Source organism: Sinohyriopsis cumingii, chromosome 16, assembly GCF_028554795.1.
Source record: "Sinohyriopsis cumingii isolate HCF-2022 chromosome 16, ASM2855479v2, whole genome shotgun sequence".
NCBI classification, from domain to species: Eukaryota; Metazoa; Mollusca; class Bivalvia; order Unionida; family Unionidae; genus Sinohyriopsis; species Sinohyriopsis cumingii.
The window spans coordinates 5,952,492-5,970,135 of NC_142976.1; the positions used below are offsets into that span (position 1 = coordinate 5,952,492).

The 17,644-nt window shown below is 32.4% G+C and overlaps 1 protein-coding gene across 4 annotated transcripts in view; it reads left to right on the plus strand.

Moving 5' to 3' along the window:
- The window catches only part of LOC149779869 (uncharacterized), a 135,020-nt gene that overhangs the window by 71,083 nt on the left and 46,293 nt on the right, over nucleotides 1–17,644 (plus strand). For all 4 annotated transcript variants that reach the window (XR_016414949.1, XM_089936541.1, XM_089936543.1 and 1 more), the window contains exons 12-13: nucleotides 299–439; nucleotides 7,297–7,413. Coding sequence is in view for 3 of the 4 variants with exons in the window: in XM_089936541.1 (XP_089792667.1) it covers nucleotides 299–439; nucleotides 7,297–7,413 (258 nt within the window). In the remaining variant the exon portion in view is untranslated. The remainder of the gene's footprint in view (nucleotides 1–298; nucleotides 440–7,296; nucleotides 7,414–17,644) is intronic.

Genomic DNA, 17,644 nt, shown 5'->3' on the forward strand with positions numbered 1-17,644 from the left:
TATTTGTTCATCCTCTAAATCTTGTTTGGATGTGCTGGCGATCTGGATTATCATTAAAGAAGATGGGTTTTTAAAAAAATCATATGAGTAGAGTTTTAAGCCTAGCCAAATTTATTGTCATAAGAAATATAACTCACAAATGCCTAATGTCAGCATTAGGACTGTGAAAAGATAATAATAATAATAATAATAAGAATCATCGCCATCATCACCATCAAATTTATGTGAGAATCATGCCATCCATTGTTATGTATCAACATTAGTGAAATTAGTCAGTTACTTGTAGTTTATTTTGTAGCTGAATGTGTCCATGGGGACCAGCCAGTCATTGAGTTCAATAAAACAGGATGCAGTTCTTACATTTTAAGAGAGTGCTACAATGGGAACTTCAGCCTTGCATGTTGCAGGACATGTTTGACCCAGGCCTCAGGCACAAAAGGTATGTCTCTTTCTATCAATGTATCTGTCTGTCTTTCTTTCTATCTGTCTTTCTATCATTCTGCCTGCCTGCTTCCCTATCTATCTATCTGTCTATCTAGCTAGCTAGCTATCTGTCAATCTAGCTAGCTTGCTATCTAGCTAGCTTGCTAGCTAGATAGATTGATATCTAGCTAGCTTGCTAGCTAGTTAGCTATCTAGCTATTTATCTTTCTAGCTATCTACCTATCTAGCTATCTACCTATTAAGCTATCTACCGACATACCTACCTACTCATGGATTAGTTATATTTGTTAATTGTAATCGTCTGTAATTGCTGATAATTGTTAAGTGACATCATGAAATTTATCAATTAGGTATTTCTTGAATAAAGTAACCGTGATGTAATTAGCCACATCATTAAATGTTCCATATATTAAAATCAATTTCCAAAGTTATGCATGTAGAATCAGTTGGAAAAGATTATGGTACAATCAGGCCCAGACATATTTTATTAACATGTATAAACATTGAAAGATCCGTGGTAAACTTTATTGCATTATATGATTATTTTGCCATTTTTCTGAAAAAAAAATCAATAGGATTCACAGTGTAAATTGTATATCTGCCATAGAAAGTAGATTTATTTTCAAGATACCATACATACCATTATTATTATTATTATTATTATTATTATTATTATTATTATAGTTATTATTACATGATCTAAAGGAGAGAATGAAACTGAGAGAAAGAATAGTCGTACTTAATAGACCAAAAAATTATTATTATTATTATTATTATTATTATTATTATTATTAAATTGAGAGCTATAAGAGTTGTACTCTATAGATCATAAAACAATAATTATTATTTTTGCATTAGTAGTACTGGTATTATCATTATTATTATTATTATTATTATTATTTTATCACGATGTAAAAGAGAGATTGAAACAGAAAAAGAAGAGTCCTACTAAATAGACAAAGAAATTATTATTATTATTATTATTATTATTTTTATTGATATTTTATCATGATCTAAGAGAATAAAATAGAGAGAAAGAAGAGTCGTACTCAGTACATCATTCAATTATTATTATTGTCATTATTATTATTATTATTATTATTATTATTATTTGTATTATTATTATCACCTTTTGTTTCTAAGAAAAGAAAGACTAAAAAGGTTGATACATTTAAGGTGGCGCTATACAGTTTCGCATTTTGCATAGGGTTAGGAATTTAAAGAAAAAGAATGTCCCCGGCTTTCCTCACTGGTTATACTGGCTATTTAAATAAGACCTTGTATATCTTAGGTATAATGCAAAGAACCTTTAATTCCCTTTATTTTGATGTATGATTGATGGGTGTACTATGGGTTATAGAGTATACAGCTTGGCCTTACTTCAAATGTGCACCTTTCAAAAAAGTGCTAGCTCTACTTGGTCATTTTCACTTCCTGAACTTCAGAGGTCAATTGTATAAAAAAGAGCCGATAACTTTTTTTACATTTTATATATTTGGTAATTCATTCATTGCACTTTCAGAAGCTGGTATTGTCTAGTCTGGCAAAATTCATTTTCCCTATTTTAATAGCTGCTATGTATAGTGTACTTTAGACTAATTCAGACTGATTTTTTAACACAAGGGAGCAGTCATTTTAGTTAGCAGTGTGCTTAAATCATGTAAAATTTCCAAAAGTACAATATCCAAAAGAAATAGCATCCACATTACATTAATGTAGCATAGAGGTATGCAAACATTCTCTCCACTGTGCACGTTTTAAATGCGAACTACTTCACCTTACATACGTCACTCTCTCAAAAGTACATATTATCTGGTGAGCGCCACCATAAAGAAGATGTAGGTATTATTTTTTTATGATTTAATTATGTTTATATGGCTGAAACATTTAAGTCGCAAGCATCAAAACAATCCTTATGAATAATTCTCCTGCCTTTTTCCCCACAGAACAGTATTTATGAGTGTCAGAGTCTCTAACAAGTCCAGCCTACCCCCCCCCCATGATAAAAGTGAGCTATTTTAAGAATACACATTACATTTTGTAAACATAGCAACCAATGTTATGCTGAATGATAGGAACATGAAACTAGCCAGAATTATTTCTGAGATATCAACAATGAATTTTACAATTAGAAAAGGGAGGTAACTCATCAGCTTCATAAAGGTCAAAGGTCAAAGTGTAAAATATTTGCCTATTGTTTAATATGGAAGAAGCGAATTCACTTTCTCATCATTTATTTTTTTATTTCATTGCAAATAAATGAAAAGAAACATTTTCACCATATATTTCTGTCACTTATTGCAACAGTTTTAAATTTAAGTTGACTCTATTCCTATATTCTAAGTCTTCTAATTTCCCCATAATTAAGGTCACTACTCACACAAACATACCTCATGGCAAATTATGTAAGCAAGAGAAAAACGATCATAATTAGCTTATTTTCATGCTTAAATGCAATATGAATGTACCATTTTATTCAGAACATCATACATAATTATATGAAAATAAAAAAAATAATTGCAAACATTTTTTTATTTTCTTTAAGGTGGCGCTATACAGTTTCGCATTTTGCATAGGGTTAGGAATTTAAAGAAAAAGAATGTCCCTGGCTTTCCTCACTGGTTATACTGGCTATTTAAAAAAGACCTTGTATATCTTAGGTATAATGCAAAGAACCTTTAATTCCCTTTATTTTGGTGTATGATTGATGGGTGTACTATGGGTTATAGAGTATACAGCTTGGCCTTACTTCAAATGTGCACCTTTCAAAAAAGTGCTAGCTCTACTTGGTCATTTTCACTTCCTGAACTTCAGAGGTCAATTGTATAAAAAAGAGCCGATAACTTTTTTTACATTTTATATATTTGGTAATTCATTCATTGCACTTTCAGAAGCTGGTATTGTCTAGTCTGGCAAAATTCATTTTCCCTATTTTAATAGCTGCTATGTATAGTGTACTTTAGACTAATTCAGACTGATTTTTTAACACAAGGGAGCAGTCATTTTAGTTAGCAGTGTGCTTAAATCATGTAAAATTTCCAAAAGTACAATATCCAAAAGAAATAGCATCCACATTACATTAATGTAGCATAGAGGTATGCAAACATTCTCTCCACTGTGCACATTTTAAATGCGAACTACTTCACCTTACATACGTCACTCTCTCAAAAGTACATATTATCTGGTGAGCGCCACCATAAAGAAGATGTAGGTATTATTTTTTTATGATTTAATTATGTTTATATGGCTGAAACATTTAAGTCGCAAGCATCAAAACAATCCTTATGAATAATTCTCCTGCCTTTTTCCCCACAGAACAGTATTTATGAGTGTCAGAGTCTCTAACAAGTCCAGCCTACCCCCCCCATGATAAAAGTGAGCTATTTTAAGAATGCACATTACATTTTGTAAACATAGCAACCAATGTTATGCTGAATGATAGGAACATGAAACTAGCCAGAATTATTTCTGAGATATCAACAATGAATTTTACAATTAGAAAAGGGAGGTAACTCATCAGCTTCATAAAGGTCAAAGGTCAAAGTGTAAAATATTTGCCTATTGTTTAATATGGAAGAAGCGAATTCACTTTCTCATCATTTATTTTTTTATTTCATTGCAAATAAATGAAAAGAAACATTTTCACCATATATTTCTGTCACTTATTGCAACAGTTTTAAATTTAAGTTGACTCTATTCCTATATTCTAAGTCTTCTAATTTCCCCATAATTAAGGTCACTACTCACACAAACATACCTCATGGCAAATTATGTAAGCAAGAGAAAAACGATCATAATTAGCTTATTTTCATGCTTAAATGCAATATGAATGTACCATTTTATTCAGAACATCATACATAATTATATGAAAATAAAAAAAATAATTGCAAACATTTTTTTATTTTCTTTAAGGTGGCGCTATACAGTTTCGCATTTTGCATAGGGTTAGGAATTTAAAGAAAAAGAATGTCCCTGGCTTTCCTCACTGGTTATACTGGCTATTTAAAAAAGACCTTGTATATCTTAGGTATAATGCAAAGAACCTTTAATTCCCTTTATTTTGGTGTATGATTGATGGGTGTACTATGGGTTATAGAGTATACAGCTTGGCCTTACTTCAAATGTGCACCTTTCAAAAAAGTGCTAGCTCTACTTGGTCATTTTCACTTCCTGAACTTCAGAGGTCAATTGTATAAAAAAGAGCTGATAACTTTTTTTACATTTTATATATTTGGTAATTCATTCATTGCACTTTCAGAAGCTGGTATTGTCTAGTCTGGCAAAATTCATTTTCCCTATTTTAATAGCTGCTATGTATAGTGTACTTTAGACTAATTCAGACTGATTTTTTAACACAAGGGAGCAGTCATTTTAGTTAGCAGTGTGCTTAAATCATGTAAAATTTCCAAAAGTACAATATCCAAAAGAAATAGCATTCACATTACATTAATGTAGCATAGAGGTATGCAAACATTCTCTCCACTGTGCATGTTTTATATGCGAACTACTTCACCTTACATATGTCACTCTCTCAAAAGTACATATTATCTGGTGAGCGCCACCTAAAGAATACTTACAATCTAATAGGGGCCCCGAGAGGCCACGTGGTCTAAAGCGCTCACCATTCCGGATCACTGCTATCTCACCTCCGTCTGCGTGGGTTCGAGTCCAAGGCTCGGCTAATGTGGGTACATGGGAAAGCCTGCAAGTAGCTTCTTGTGGGTCAGCGGTTCTTCCCTGGGTTTTCCAGAGTTCTTCCTCCACCAGTTATAATGGCTGCCATGCATAGCCTATCATGTGCTGAAAAATGGCGTTAAACCCTAGAACAACAACAATCTAATGTGTTTTTCTTTAAATACAGAGTATTTGTTATCCTAAGGAGATATACATTCAACAGTAATCACAGAGTAGTTTTATTTTATGGAAATATACATTCAACAGTAATCACAGAGTAGTTATTTTATGGAAATATACATTCAAATGTAATCACAGAGTAGTTATTTTATGGAAATATACATTCAACAGTAATCACAGAGTAGTTATTTTATGGAAATATACAATCCGGTGTAATCACAGAGTAGTTATTTTATGGAAATATACAATCAAATGTAATCACAGAGTAGTTATTTTATGGAAATATACATTCGACAGTAATCAAAAAGTAGTTATTTTATGGAAATATACATTCAACCATAATCACAGAGTAGTTGTTATCATAAGGAGATACACATTCAACAGTAATCACAGAGTAGTAACCATAATCACAGAGTAGTTGTTATCATAAGGAGATACACATTCAACAGTAATGACAGAGTAGTTATTTTATGGAAATATACAATCAAATGCAATCACAGAGTAGTTATTTTATGGAAATATACAATCAAATGTAATCACTGAGTAGTTGTTATCGTAAGGAGATACACATTCAACAGTAATCACAGAGTAGTTATTTTATGGAAATATACATTCAAATGTAATTACAGAGTAGTTATTTTATGGAAATATACATTCAACAGTAATCACAGAGTAGTTATTTTATGGAAATATACAATCCAATGTAATCACAGAGTAGTTATTTTATGGAAATATACAATCAAATGTAATCACAGAGTATTTGTTATCATAAGGAGATATACATTCAACAGAAATCAAAGAGTAGTTATTTTATGGAAATATGCAATCAAATGTAATCAGAGTAGTTATTTTATGGAAATATACAATCAAATGTAATCACAGAGTATTTATTATTTTATGAAAATATACAATCAAATGTAATCACGGAGTATTTGTTACTTTATGAAAATATACAATCAAATATGATCAGAGATTAGTTGTTATCTTATGGAAATATACAATCAAATGTAATCACAGAGTATTTGTTATTTTATGGAAATATACAGTCATTCACATTCTTTATCAAAAGAAATTCTTATTTCATTAATTTTATTTAAAAGTACTCGACACCATCCATTATGTCTGTATCTATTATCGACAAAGATAAATGATGTAATAGCAAAGTAGGTGCGCAAGGAATGCAAGATGCACAGTACTCTAATTATTTAAATTTCATCCAGATAGCTTAAACAACTGACGAAAATTAATTTAATTAAATCCGCACATTCGCTGTACTTTTGCTGTTGTGGGGTTTAATGCCATTTTTCAGCACAAGATAGCCTCTACATAGTGGCCAGTATAAGTGATGGAGGAAGAACCTGGGAAAACCCTGGGAAGAACCACCAACCCACGAGAAGCTAATGGCAAGCTTTCTCACATACCCACATTAGCTGAATCCGAGAAATGAACCCACGCAGACAGAGGTGAGATAGCAGTGATCCAGAACGGTGAGTGCTTTAGACCACATGGCCACTCGGGGCCCCTCCGCATTTTTTAGAACAAATTTGTGATAGCTTGTGTAATTGCTTGGTGACTAGATATTTCATATATACTGTCTGACAGTAGCAGACAGATCTTATCGTCATCTACTGGTAGATATTTTAGATTCCTCAGTGTGTCTCACCCACGTAAAATTCCTACAGCAAAACATATATGCTGTTTTCCTAATTGTTTCCTGTTACAGAAGTTTTGCAGTTAAAAAAAACCAACTTCACAAACTGAGAATAATCTCAACATTTTATTTATACACATGTATAAGCCGGTATCCTCCAAGAATGACCAGTGACAGCCTTTATCAACCTCCTTCAGAAAGCTGACCTCGTCAGTTGTCTTCAGATAATGATGGATTTGAGCCACATACTGTGGAATCTAATTGTTATTTCACTCCTGCTGTATCCATGAAATAAAACTTTATTCATGTTCATATAAAGTTTTGACAAAGATTGTTTTCTCCTGCAGACTGCCTGTATGGGAACAGGATCTCCTCATGTACAATAAGGCAATGGGACTGCTACAATGCTAGCATCAACAGAGATTGTTGTAATACATGCTCCTATTATGAAACATTCTTCCCTGGTAAGTCTTTTCATATATATATATATATATATATATATATATATATATATATATATATATATATAAAAGGAGAAATTAGAAGTCTCTGAACATGGATTGAAGTCAACTTAAATTTAATGCTTTTCATTAGGTGAAAGAAATGTATAGTGAAAACATTTATTTCCATTAATTAGTAATGCAGTTAAGAAATAAACGAGGTAAAAGCAAGTTTGCTTTCTTCCATATTCTTGATTAAGAACAAGCAAACATTTTAACCTTTGGCCTTTGACCTCCACAACCCTCATCAGTTCCATCTGCTGCAACCTTTGTTAAGGTGTAAAATTTATTTCTGACATTTCAGGTATAATTTTCACAAGTTTTCTGTTCTCGTGTTTCAGAATAACAGTGGCTGCTGTGTTAAGAAAATACAATGTGCATTTTTAAAATAGCTCACTTTTCCTCATGGGACATGGGGGCTGGGCTTGTGTGGAACTTTGCTGCTAATGAATACTGTACTGTGGGGAAAAACCCATAAAATTATTTAAAAGGATCATTTTAATACTGTGATTTTAACGTTTAAGTTATATGAGCAAATTGAATTAATAAAATAATAATTTCTCTGTGGTCGTTATTAGTCTAAAGTACAGTATCTTTGGTAGTTATTAAAATAGGGTAAATTAAACTTTCCAAACAAGACAATACCAGATTCTGAAAGTGCAATTTAATTACCAAATATCTAAAACATAAAAATGTTATAACTCTTATTTTACAATTTACCACTGAAGTCCCGAAAGTGAAACTGATGAGATAGCAGATTTTTAGATTGATAAACATCTAAAGTAAAATCAAGCTTCATACTCGATAACCCAAATTACACCCATCAGTCTTACACCAAACTAAAGAGAATTGAAAGGTCTTTTAACAATACCTTAGATATACAATGTCTTTGTAAAATAGCCAGTTTAACCAGAGAGAGCAAAACTGTGGAAAAAAATTTTGTTTAAAAGTCTAACCCTATGCAAAACTTCCAAATTGTATAGTGCCATTTGTCACATGACTACTGTTATAAGCTTAGGGCACCATAACACATATATTAATTTTAATAGCTTACGACACCATGTTACATGAACTATTTAAATAAACTTAGGACACCATTTCACGTCAACTATTTAAATAAACTTAGGACACCATGTCACATGAACTATTTAAATAAACTTAGGACACCATGTTACACGAACTATTTAAATAAACTTAGGACACCATGTTACACGAACTATTTAAATAAACTTAGGACACCATGTTACACAAACTATTTAAATAAACTTAGGACACCATGTTACATGAACTATTTAAATAAACTTAGAATACCATGTTACATGAATTATTTAAATAAACTTAGAACACCATGTTACATGAACTATTTAAATGAGCTTAGGACACCATGTTACAAGAACTATTTAAACAAGGTAAGAACACTGTCACATGAACTATTTAAATAAACTTAGGACACCATGTTACACAAACTATTTAAATAAACTTAGGACACCATGTTACACAAACTATTTAAATAAACTTAGGACACCATGTTACACAAACTATTTAAATAAGCTTAGGACACCATGTTGCATGAACTAATTAAATAAGCTTAGGACACCATGTTACATGAACTAATTAAATAAGATAAGAACACTGTCACATGAACTATTTAAATAAGCTTAGGACACCATGTTACATGAACTAATTAAATGAGGTAAGAACACTGTCACATGAACTATTTAAATAAACTTAGGACACCATGTTACATGAACTAATTAAATGAGGTAAGAACACCATGTCACATGAACTATTTAAATAAGGTAAAAACTCTATGTCACGTGATCTATTTAAATAAGCTTAGGACACCATGTTACATGAACTATTTAGATAAGTTTATGGTACCAAGTCACATGAACTATTTAAAAAAGGGAAGAACACCATGTCACATAAACTATTTAAATAAGGTAAGGAAACCATGTCACATGAACTATTTAATAAGTTTAGGGTACCATGTCACATGAACTATTTACAAAAGGTAAGAACACCATATCACGTAAACTATTTAAATAAGCTTTGGACACCATGTCATGTCAACTATTTAAATAAGCCTTGGGTATCATGTCACAAGAACTATTTAAATAAACTTAGGACACCATTTCACGTCAACTATTTAAATAAACTTAGGACACCATGTCACATGAACTATTTAAATAAACTTAGGACACCATTTCACGTCAACTATTTAAATAAACTTAGGACACCATTTCACACGGTCTATTTTTATATGTTTATATGAGCTTTGGACACCTTTAAGTATTGTCTTTGCTGATGTACTTATCACAATCATTCCCTCCTGCAGTACTCTGCAAGTGGACGTGATGCCTAATAAAAACATGACAAATGTCTCCATTTAGCTGTTGTCAATCCCTAAGGGGCTCGAAAATGAAAAATCATCTTTTAAAAGTGCACGCACTTTGCATTACACACCTGTTAAATAACATTTTATCTCCTGTCACTATGTCAGAAAACGCATGGCCAGTATACTTAAGGCTTCACATTCTCGGATGTCTTTTTTACAGACTACCTGTATGGTGACATGATTGGCTCCTGTGAATCTATATCAGCAAGGGACTGTTATAATGCCACCAATTATGTAAATTGCTGTAACACTTGTGAAACAAGATAACTGGGTTGGGTCTAGGATTTATAACAGAACACTTTTGATGTTGATATAAATACAATGTTTAATGATGAATGACTAAAAAGAGAAAAGAATTTTGATTAATACGTGCATGTATTAATGATCCATATATTAGACAAATTAAGATAATCCGCACATACCTAAAAATGCAACAAATGAAACTACAAATAAATGACCTTATACAGTACAAGGACAAAGGTGAATAATTCACAGTAGTTTCACATGACCTAAAGAATAATGTGTTTTACTCAAACAGTAATACATGGGGTACTTTCCTCATATAGTAAAATATTTTATATTCACTCAAACAGAGAAAGATGAGGTATTTTACTCAAATAATAAACTTATGAAAACAAAGGGACAGATATCATGCAAAATATTTTTACAATCCCAAAACATTGGGTATAACAAATCCCAAAATTAGCCTACGGCTAAAATATTACATGTATGGAGTTACACACTCCGTCACCAGCACACTTGGCTACCAGTCACACTGGTCAATCATGCAGTCAGTATTCCAGGTAGTCACCAACCACCATTCAGTTCTTTGGTCAATCAAACAATCAGCGCCCACCAGTCGGTCAACAATGCCTGATCACCTGCTACTCACCCAGCAACACTGTTCACTCAGCTCTATGACTGCTACGGTTCAGCTTTACAGCTGCTATGGTCAACTTCTCTGCTTAGCTCTACAACTGGTACCATGTCGACTCTGATCATCTCTACAGCTGCAACTCCAATCAGCTAAAAATACATCTAACACAGTGTACTAAGCATGACATGGGCACGTACGATAAAACATAATGACGTTACATAATTACAAAATAATAAACCTAGAGGTATTGTGATATGTCATGGGTTTGATCCCTGGCCAAGTCATACCAAAGACTTACAAAAAGATACTCACAGCTGCCTCACTTGGTCTCAGCATTAAGAGGATAGTGTTAGGACTGGTTGGCCTGGTGTCAGGATAATGTGACTGGGTGGGACATCATGCGTCATATCTACACAGGGCCGGCGCTACCATATATACAAACTAGGCAGCCGCCTATGGCGCTGATTTCAGGGGGCGCATTTTTAATTTTGTTTTTATTGTTTATAAATTTGGAAATTGATATTTTCCTGTGGGGGAGGTGTGCCAGAATCTAACCTTGCCTAGGGCACCAGATAGTCTGGCCAGGTCTGCCGCTGGCCCTGTATCTACAACATGATGCCTCAGTGCTAGGCATCACTATAAACAGCCACACTGCAGACATCATAGTGATATGACTGAAAAATTGATAAAGCTACATTAAAAATCCAAATCACATACACAGAACAATAAACAGGTTCAGAAGTGAACCTACCCATGCCCGATAAGAATCCTACAGTACTAAACATTTCTTAAAAATGCAACTTTATATTGCTAAAAGAATCTATTGCCAAGTCACAAACAAGAATAGAAAATATTTGCATTCTACTAAATAAGCAGAAAAGCTACCTAGAAAATATACAAAAATAAACATGGTAGTAAAATAGTTATAACTAACTCACATAGCTCTACAGCTGAAGATGTGCAAGTCCTTAAGTAGACCGCTCACTGACAAGACGTTCCATAATGTGATGATTTAGTCTTACAGTGAGGCATTGTTACACAGATGATGCAGTCATATATCATCTGTACGCTGGAAGTATTAATTTTTTCCCATCAAAAGTACTTCGCACATGCTGCATAGGATGAACCAAACTCAGTGTTTCGAAATATTGTACAATATACATAAATCACCCTCGGATATTGTTGTACACAAAAAACAAATTCCGAGGTTCATGTATTAAATAAATTGACAACATATTGTGCATACAACACATAATACAAAGGTAAAAGCTAACTTAAAGCAATTCTAATTTTACTCTCATTTTTTCTTTCTTTCTTTCTTGCTGGTATGTTATTTCCTTCAATAAATTACATCCTTAAACAAATAAAGACAAACACAAGTTTTTTAATTATGTATTATCCTCTGGATGTGTGTGTGTGTGTGTGTGTGTGTATGTATATATATATATATATATATATATATATATATATATATATATATATATATATATATATATATATATATATATAACAAATAAATTATTATAATACAAAATATGTAAATTGTTTTCAAATTAAATTCCAAATCATATATATTATTTTAAACCCCAATGTTTTCCATCACATATATTATTTGCAATTAAACAATGTTTCTTGTATGAGGCTCATAATCAACCCCACTTATCTGATATACCATTAGTGTTACAAAATAAAGGGAAAAAATATTTTCATACATGTTACAGGGGATGTACACCATTGTGTGAATGCAAGTACACATAAACATGACTAAATTGTGTGATAGGTGGGTGGGTACTTTTCAGTCGGCCCAAGACCCTTGTTGCCACTGCAAGTGAATTTAACTGGCATAGGAAACCAAGCAAATAAACAACTTATACTGCCTGATAAGATCTACAATTATCATTGAAGGTAATGCCCTTGAAAAGCATAAAACAACGAATGTCGAACATGTATTCATTGGTTACCTGGTAAAACTTCCTTGGAAAGTAACCATTTTGAACTATGGGTAAAACCCATTATAACACGATGCTCATTGTCCAGAGAATAACATCACGATATAAGCGTGATTGCATTAACAAATGTTTCGAAAAAATTTCCACTAGAAAATGTGCATTCAAATTTCAGTGTCATCAATTTTAACTAACCGCTTGCTCGTGTCGCTTATTTTGTTTGCTCATTTCATCAGACATTAAGTAAATTTCAGTTTTAAGTTGTATACATGCCAAAATGGTGGAAACATTGTATGGTGAAGTTAAGGAAATGTTACACGCAGTGATGGGATTCAAGATCTGCCAGGGATACAAACAATTGGCTTTTCTGTGAGCAAATATTTAGGATGTTAAAAAGAGAGGTCACTTTAAAGTAAAAAGTGAAAGCCATGCTGCAATAGCATTATAAGCAGAATTGTTTTATCAAGAATCATGTACGCAGTTATCCACATCATGTAACAAATATTGATAAACCCTTCAAGTTAGTTAATAATATATTATTTTGCCAGTGTGTACCCAAAGAGATTAAATGACCCATTGCTTTCCTTTTATCTTTGCAAGTATATATATATATATATATATATATATATATATATATATATATATATATATATATATATATATATATACACATACACACACACACCTATCCCTCTATAACTCGTGCACATCGGGGTCCAAAAACATCGAATGCACTATAAATGAGGCACGAGTTATCGTGGGACGTATAAAAAAAAGCCAAAACCAGTAAAGAGATCATTGTAAAGGCAAAAGGGGGAGATGTGATGTGATTTTGATTTTTAACGTAGCTTTAACAATTTTTCAGTCATATCGCTACGATGTCTGCAATGTGGCAGTTTATAGTGATGTCTAGCACTGGGGCATCATGCTGCAGACATGTAGCATGATGTCCCACCCAGTCACATTATCCTGACATCAGGCCGACCAGTCCTAACACTAACCTCTTAATGCTGAATGCCAAGCGAGGCAGCTGTTAGTACCATTTTTTAAGTCTCTGGTATGACTCGGCCGGGGATCGAACCCACGACCTCCTGCATCCGAGGCAGACGCTCTAACCAGTAGGCCACCGGAGCGGTCAAAAGAAGGGGGGGAGGTTGACAGGTTGTAGTGTTGAATACTCAATTGATAATCATGCTGAGATTAACTGTGAATTAATATCTCTTCATAATGGTGTACTTTGTTTTGTTTTTTTCCTCATGGTGCAAATTACAGTATATTGAGGAGGTCATCAAAAACATTATTCCACATGGTTTCCATTCGCTTAACATGTGTACCATCTTCACACACTGTGTACTACGTCACTAATTTGTGTCTTTTTTAATACAAAATATCGACACTCATTTCAAGAAACATTGTCGAACGATAGATAGATAGATAGATAGATAATAATAATAATAATAATAATAATAATAAAAATAAAGACTTTATTTAGAGAAGGTAACTCAATTAGTTACAGAACTAATCTACCTTGCGGCCTTCTATCTGTTATGTACAATATATACAGTTTATACAACATGATGTGAAGGATCTGGCTTGACACTAAATAATTAAGTGATTCTAAAAATCAAAGTATCAAGCCTGGAACACATTCACAGGCATCAGTGAAAACATAAACATATATACAACATAAAATATAATCCTGCATTGAAAAATTCAGCTTTGAAAATGATGTAAAATTACAGAAAAGCAGGCAGTATTTTTTGTACTAGAACTGTTTAATTTTCTAAAGATTTCATCCATTTAAGACATTGATTGTGAAAAAATTAAATGCTAGGAGCCTGCCTTATGTCACTGGGAATGTTGTTCCATACCAGTGGACCAGTATATTGAAAACTTTTTTAAACAATTCCTTCTTTGGCCTTGGTATAATGTAATTTTTTCTTCTTATGGACCTTAAATTTGGAGTACCATCAGCATCTCTTTGGTGAAAGATATTGCTTAGATAGACAGGAATATCTTTTCTGAATACTTTATACATCAATTTGGCCTTTCTAAGAAATATTCTTTCATGTATTGTTAAAACCTTTATATTATTCATTGCATCCTGAAAATTGTCTATACTTTGATTTAGAATTAAATGGCAAGCCGTCTTTTGGAGTCTTAAAAGTGTTGTTATGTTTGAATTAGAGGTATTACCCCAAATTACATTACAATAGTCCAGATATGGCTGAATATAACTTTTATAAAAGATGACCCTATACTGAAGAGGAATGTATGTTTTGATTTTCCTCAGTAGCCAAAATAAGAGTTAACCTTTTTTGAAATATGTTTAATGTGAATAGACCAAGTAAGATTGTTATCCACGAATACACCAAAAATGTAAGATTATTATCTAAGAATACACCACAAATTCTATCTTGAGAGGTCATATTGAGGCTCACATTGTCAAATAGAACCTGGAGTTTGTCACTTATATCTAGCCTTGCTCGTTTTTGTTGTGTTGTAACTAGTAGGGCTTTCGTTTTTTTTCTGTATTTATGATCATACTGTTTTCCTTGCATCATACATGAAGTATGTTGAGAGCATCTTGTAAGTTATTTTCAAGTACTGTTTTGGTTTTACCAGTCTCAGACAGTGTAGTATCATCTGCACAAAGGTCAGTGGAAGAAACTGAAGTTCCAATCATAAAAGGTAAATCATTGATAAATAGCAAGAATAACAGAAGCCCAAGGATAGAGACTTGTGGTACTCCACAATTAATATTTTTACTTTCAGAAAGTTGACCATTTAAAGATACTTTTTGCACTCTATCGGTTAAGTAAGAAGTAAACCAGTTTAGGGAGTTTTCACTGCATTGATAGATTTTTAGTTTTTCAAGCAAAATTTCATTGTGTACAAGATCAAAAGCTTTATGAAAATCAACCATAATGGTGCCTACCATTTCTCCTTGATCTAATGCTTTCAGCCATTTATCAATCAAAGATACAAGTGCAGTTTCACAGGAGTGATTCTGGTGAAAGCCAGACTGATTATCATGAATAAGATCATAAGTGTTTAAATAGTTGAGAAAAGAATCATGTACATGTTTTTCTAGTAATTTGGAGAGACAAGGAAGGATAGAGATGGGTCTGTAGTTATTTACATCATCTTTTGTTCCTGCTTTATGCATTGGTATAACCTTGGCAGTTTTCCATGTTTATGAAAATTTATTAGACCTAATACTTTCATTGCAAATGAAAACTATACTCTCTACAACTGCATAGATAGATAGATAGATTGTGGTAGAAGTAAAATTAAAAAAAAAATCACAATGGTTAATCATTACATGAATTTAATGGGTCTACACAAATAAAAACAATGTAAATTTGACATGATATTACTTGCTGTTTGTGACACGCTTGACAAATATACAATCCTGTCGGACATTTCTGCACACTTAAGATTTCCATCTCCAATACTGAAGCAAAATGCATACCGAATTTGCCCAATTGATGAAAATAAAATTTAGCAATGCTTACCATTTGAAAAGAGGTAATTGTCACCAGAATATTCTGATCAAAATAATATTAATTTAAGACACAGGGGATACCACCCCCATGTTTTCCTGACTCGCGACATGTTGGCCTATTCTGCGCACAGAAAAGATGTAATGTTATCCATTGGGCTATAGAAATGAAATACATTACTTTGGACTGTTTCTGTCAGCAGTTCAGTTGGTGTTTATTTCATTCTCTGTTGTCACCTGTTAGCATTTACCAGAAGTTTTCACTGATTGCTGTTTCACCAGACTGTTTATTTACAGTGTATTGACAACTATTTGTCATTTTAAAAAAACATACATAATATATATCTTATTTAGAACTTGCAAATTTCACAATATGGATTCTATCTTTATGGGCATTAATTACCATTTTTTATGATAAAATGGGTGATGTATCAAGGTTTAATTTACCAATTCTTATCATAATTTTTATCATGTTCAGCACATTTTAATGATATATAAAATATATTTTCTTTGGAAAAAAATTGGGAGCCACACCGGACACCACATTATAAGCAGGATCACAAGTTATCTGGATACGAATTATCGAGGGAGTATTGTCTATTGTAACATGTCTAATTTTGTCTTAAAATAAGTAACAAAAAATAGTGAAGCCAACAAACTTTGCATAATTTAACAAACAATTTATTTCCCTTGAATACAAAGTGAAAAATGAGAAAATATAATTTACAGTATTGTTAATTAAATACAAAATTTATCCAAGACAAAAGTCCAAGTAAAAAAATAAGTCCTGAATAAAATGAGTTCAAGTCTCCATGAGATTGAAAATTGAAGGCAGTGATGTTTGTTTTGGTCAGCAAAGTGCTGATGTGTCAACAGTCTCTTGTTGAATCACATACATTAATTGTTTCAATTCAGTATAAATACCTATGGATGTCTTTATCCAAGAATATTGCCAGAGCACTGTTGTATTTCTTGAGAAAATAATCACTTGAATTCAATAATTTGAACAAAATAAAATTCAGCCCAAATTGGTCACAACATATTGCAATTTAAAATGCTAGATTTAAAGCACACCTGGTAAAATCCTTACAGTCACAAGATAATAGAGCTCTCTGCTTGCCCTCAGGTCACAAATTTACATTTTCTAAAAACAAAATTACCTAATGGAAAATAACCTTCTAGAATGATCTAATGAGCCTTGTTTATTTACAACACAATGGCCTATACAATTCACTTTGAAATCTCCAAAACCTTGACCTAAATCAATATGTTTACCTCAATAATAATTTGGTTAATATGTTCATACACATAGAGAATAATTAAGCTATTTATAGTTGTTTACATAAATGAAATTAAACATTTTGAGAAAAGAAGTCAGTCATGTCAAGCAGAAATGAACTCAATTTTGGACAAGGTCAAGTCTAGCAAACAATGTTACATTACAATAATATGTAATGAAATATAATTTT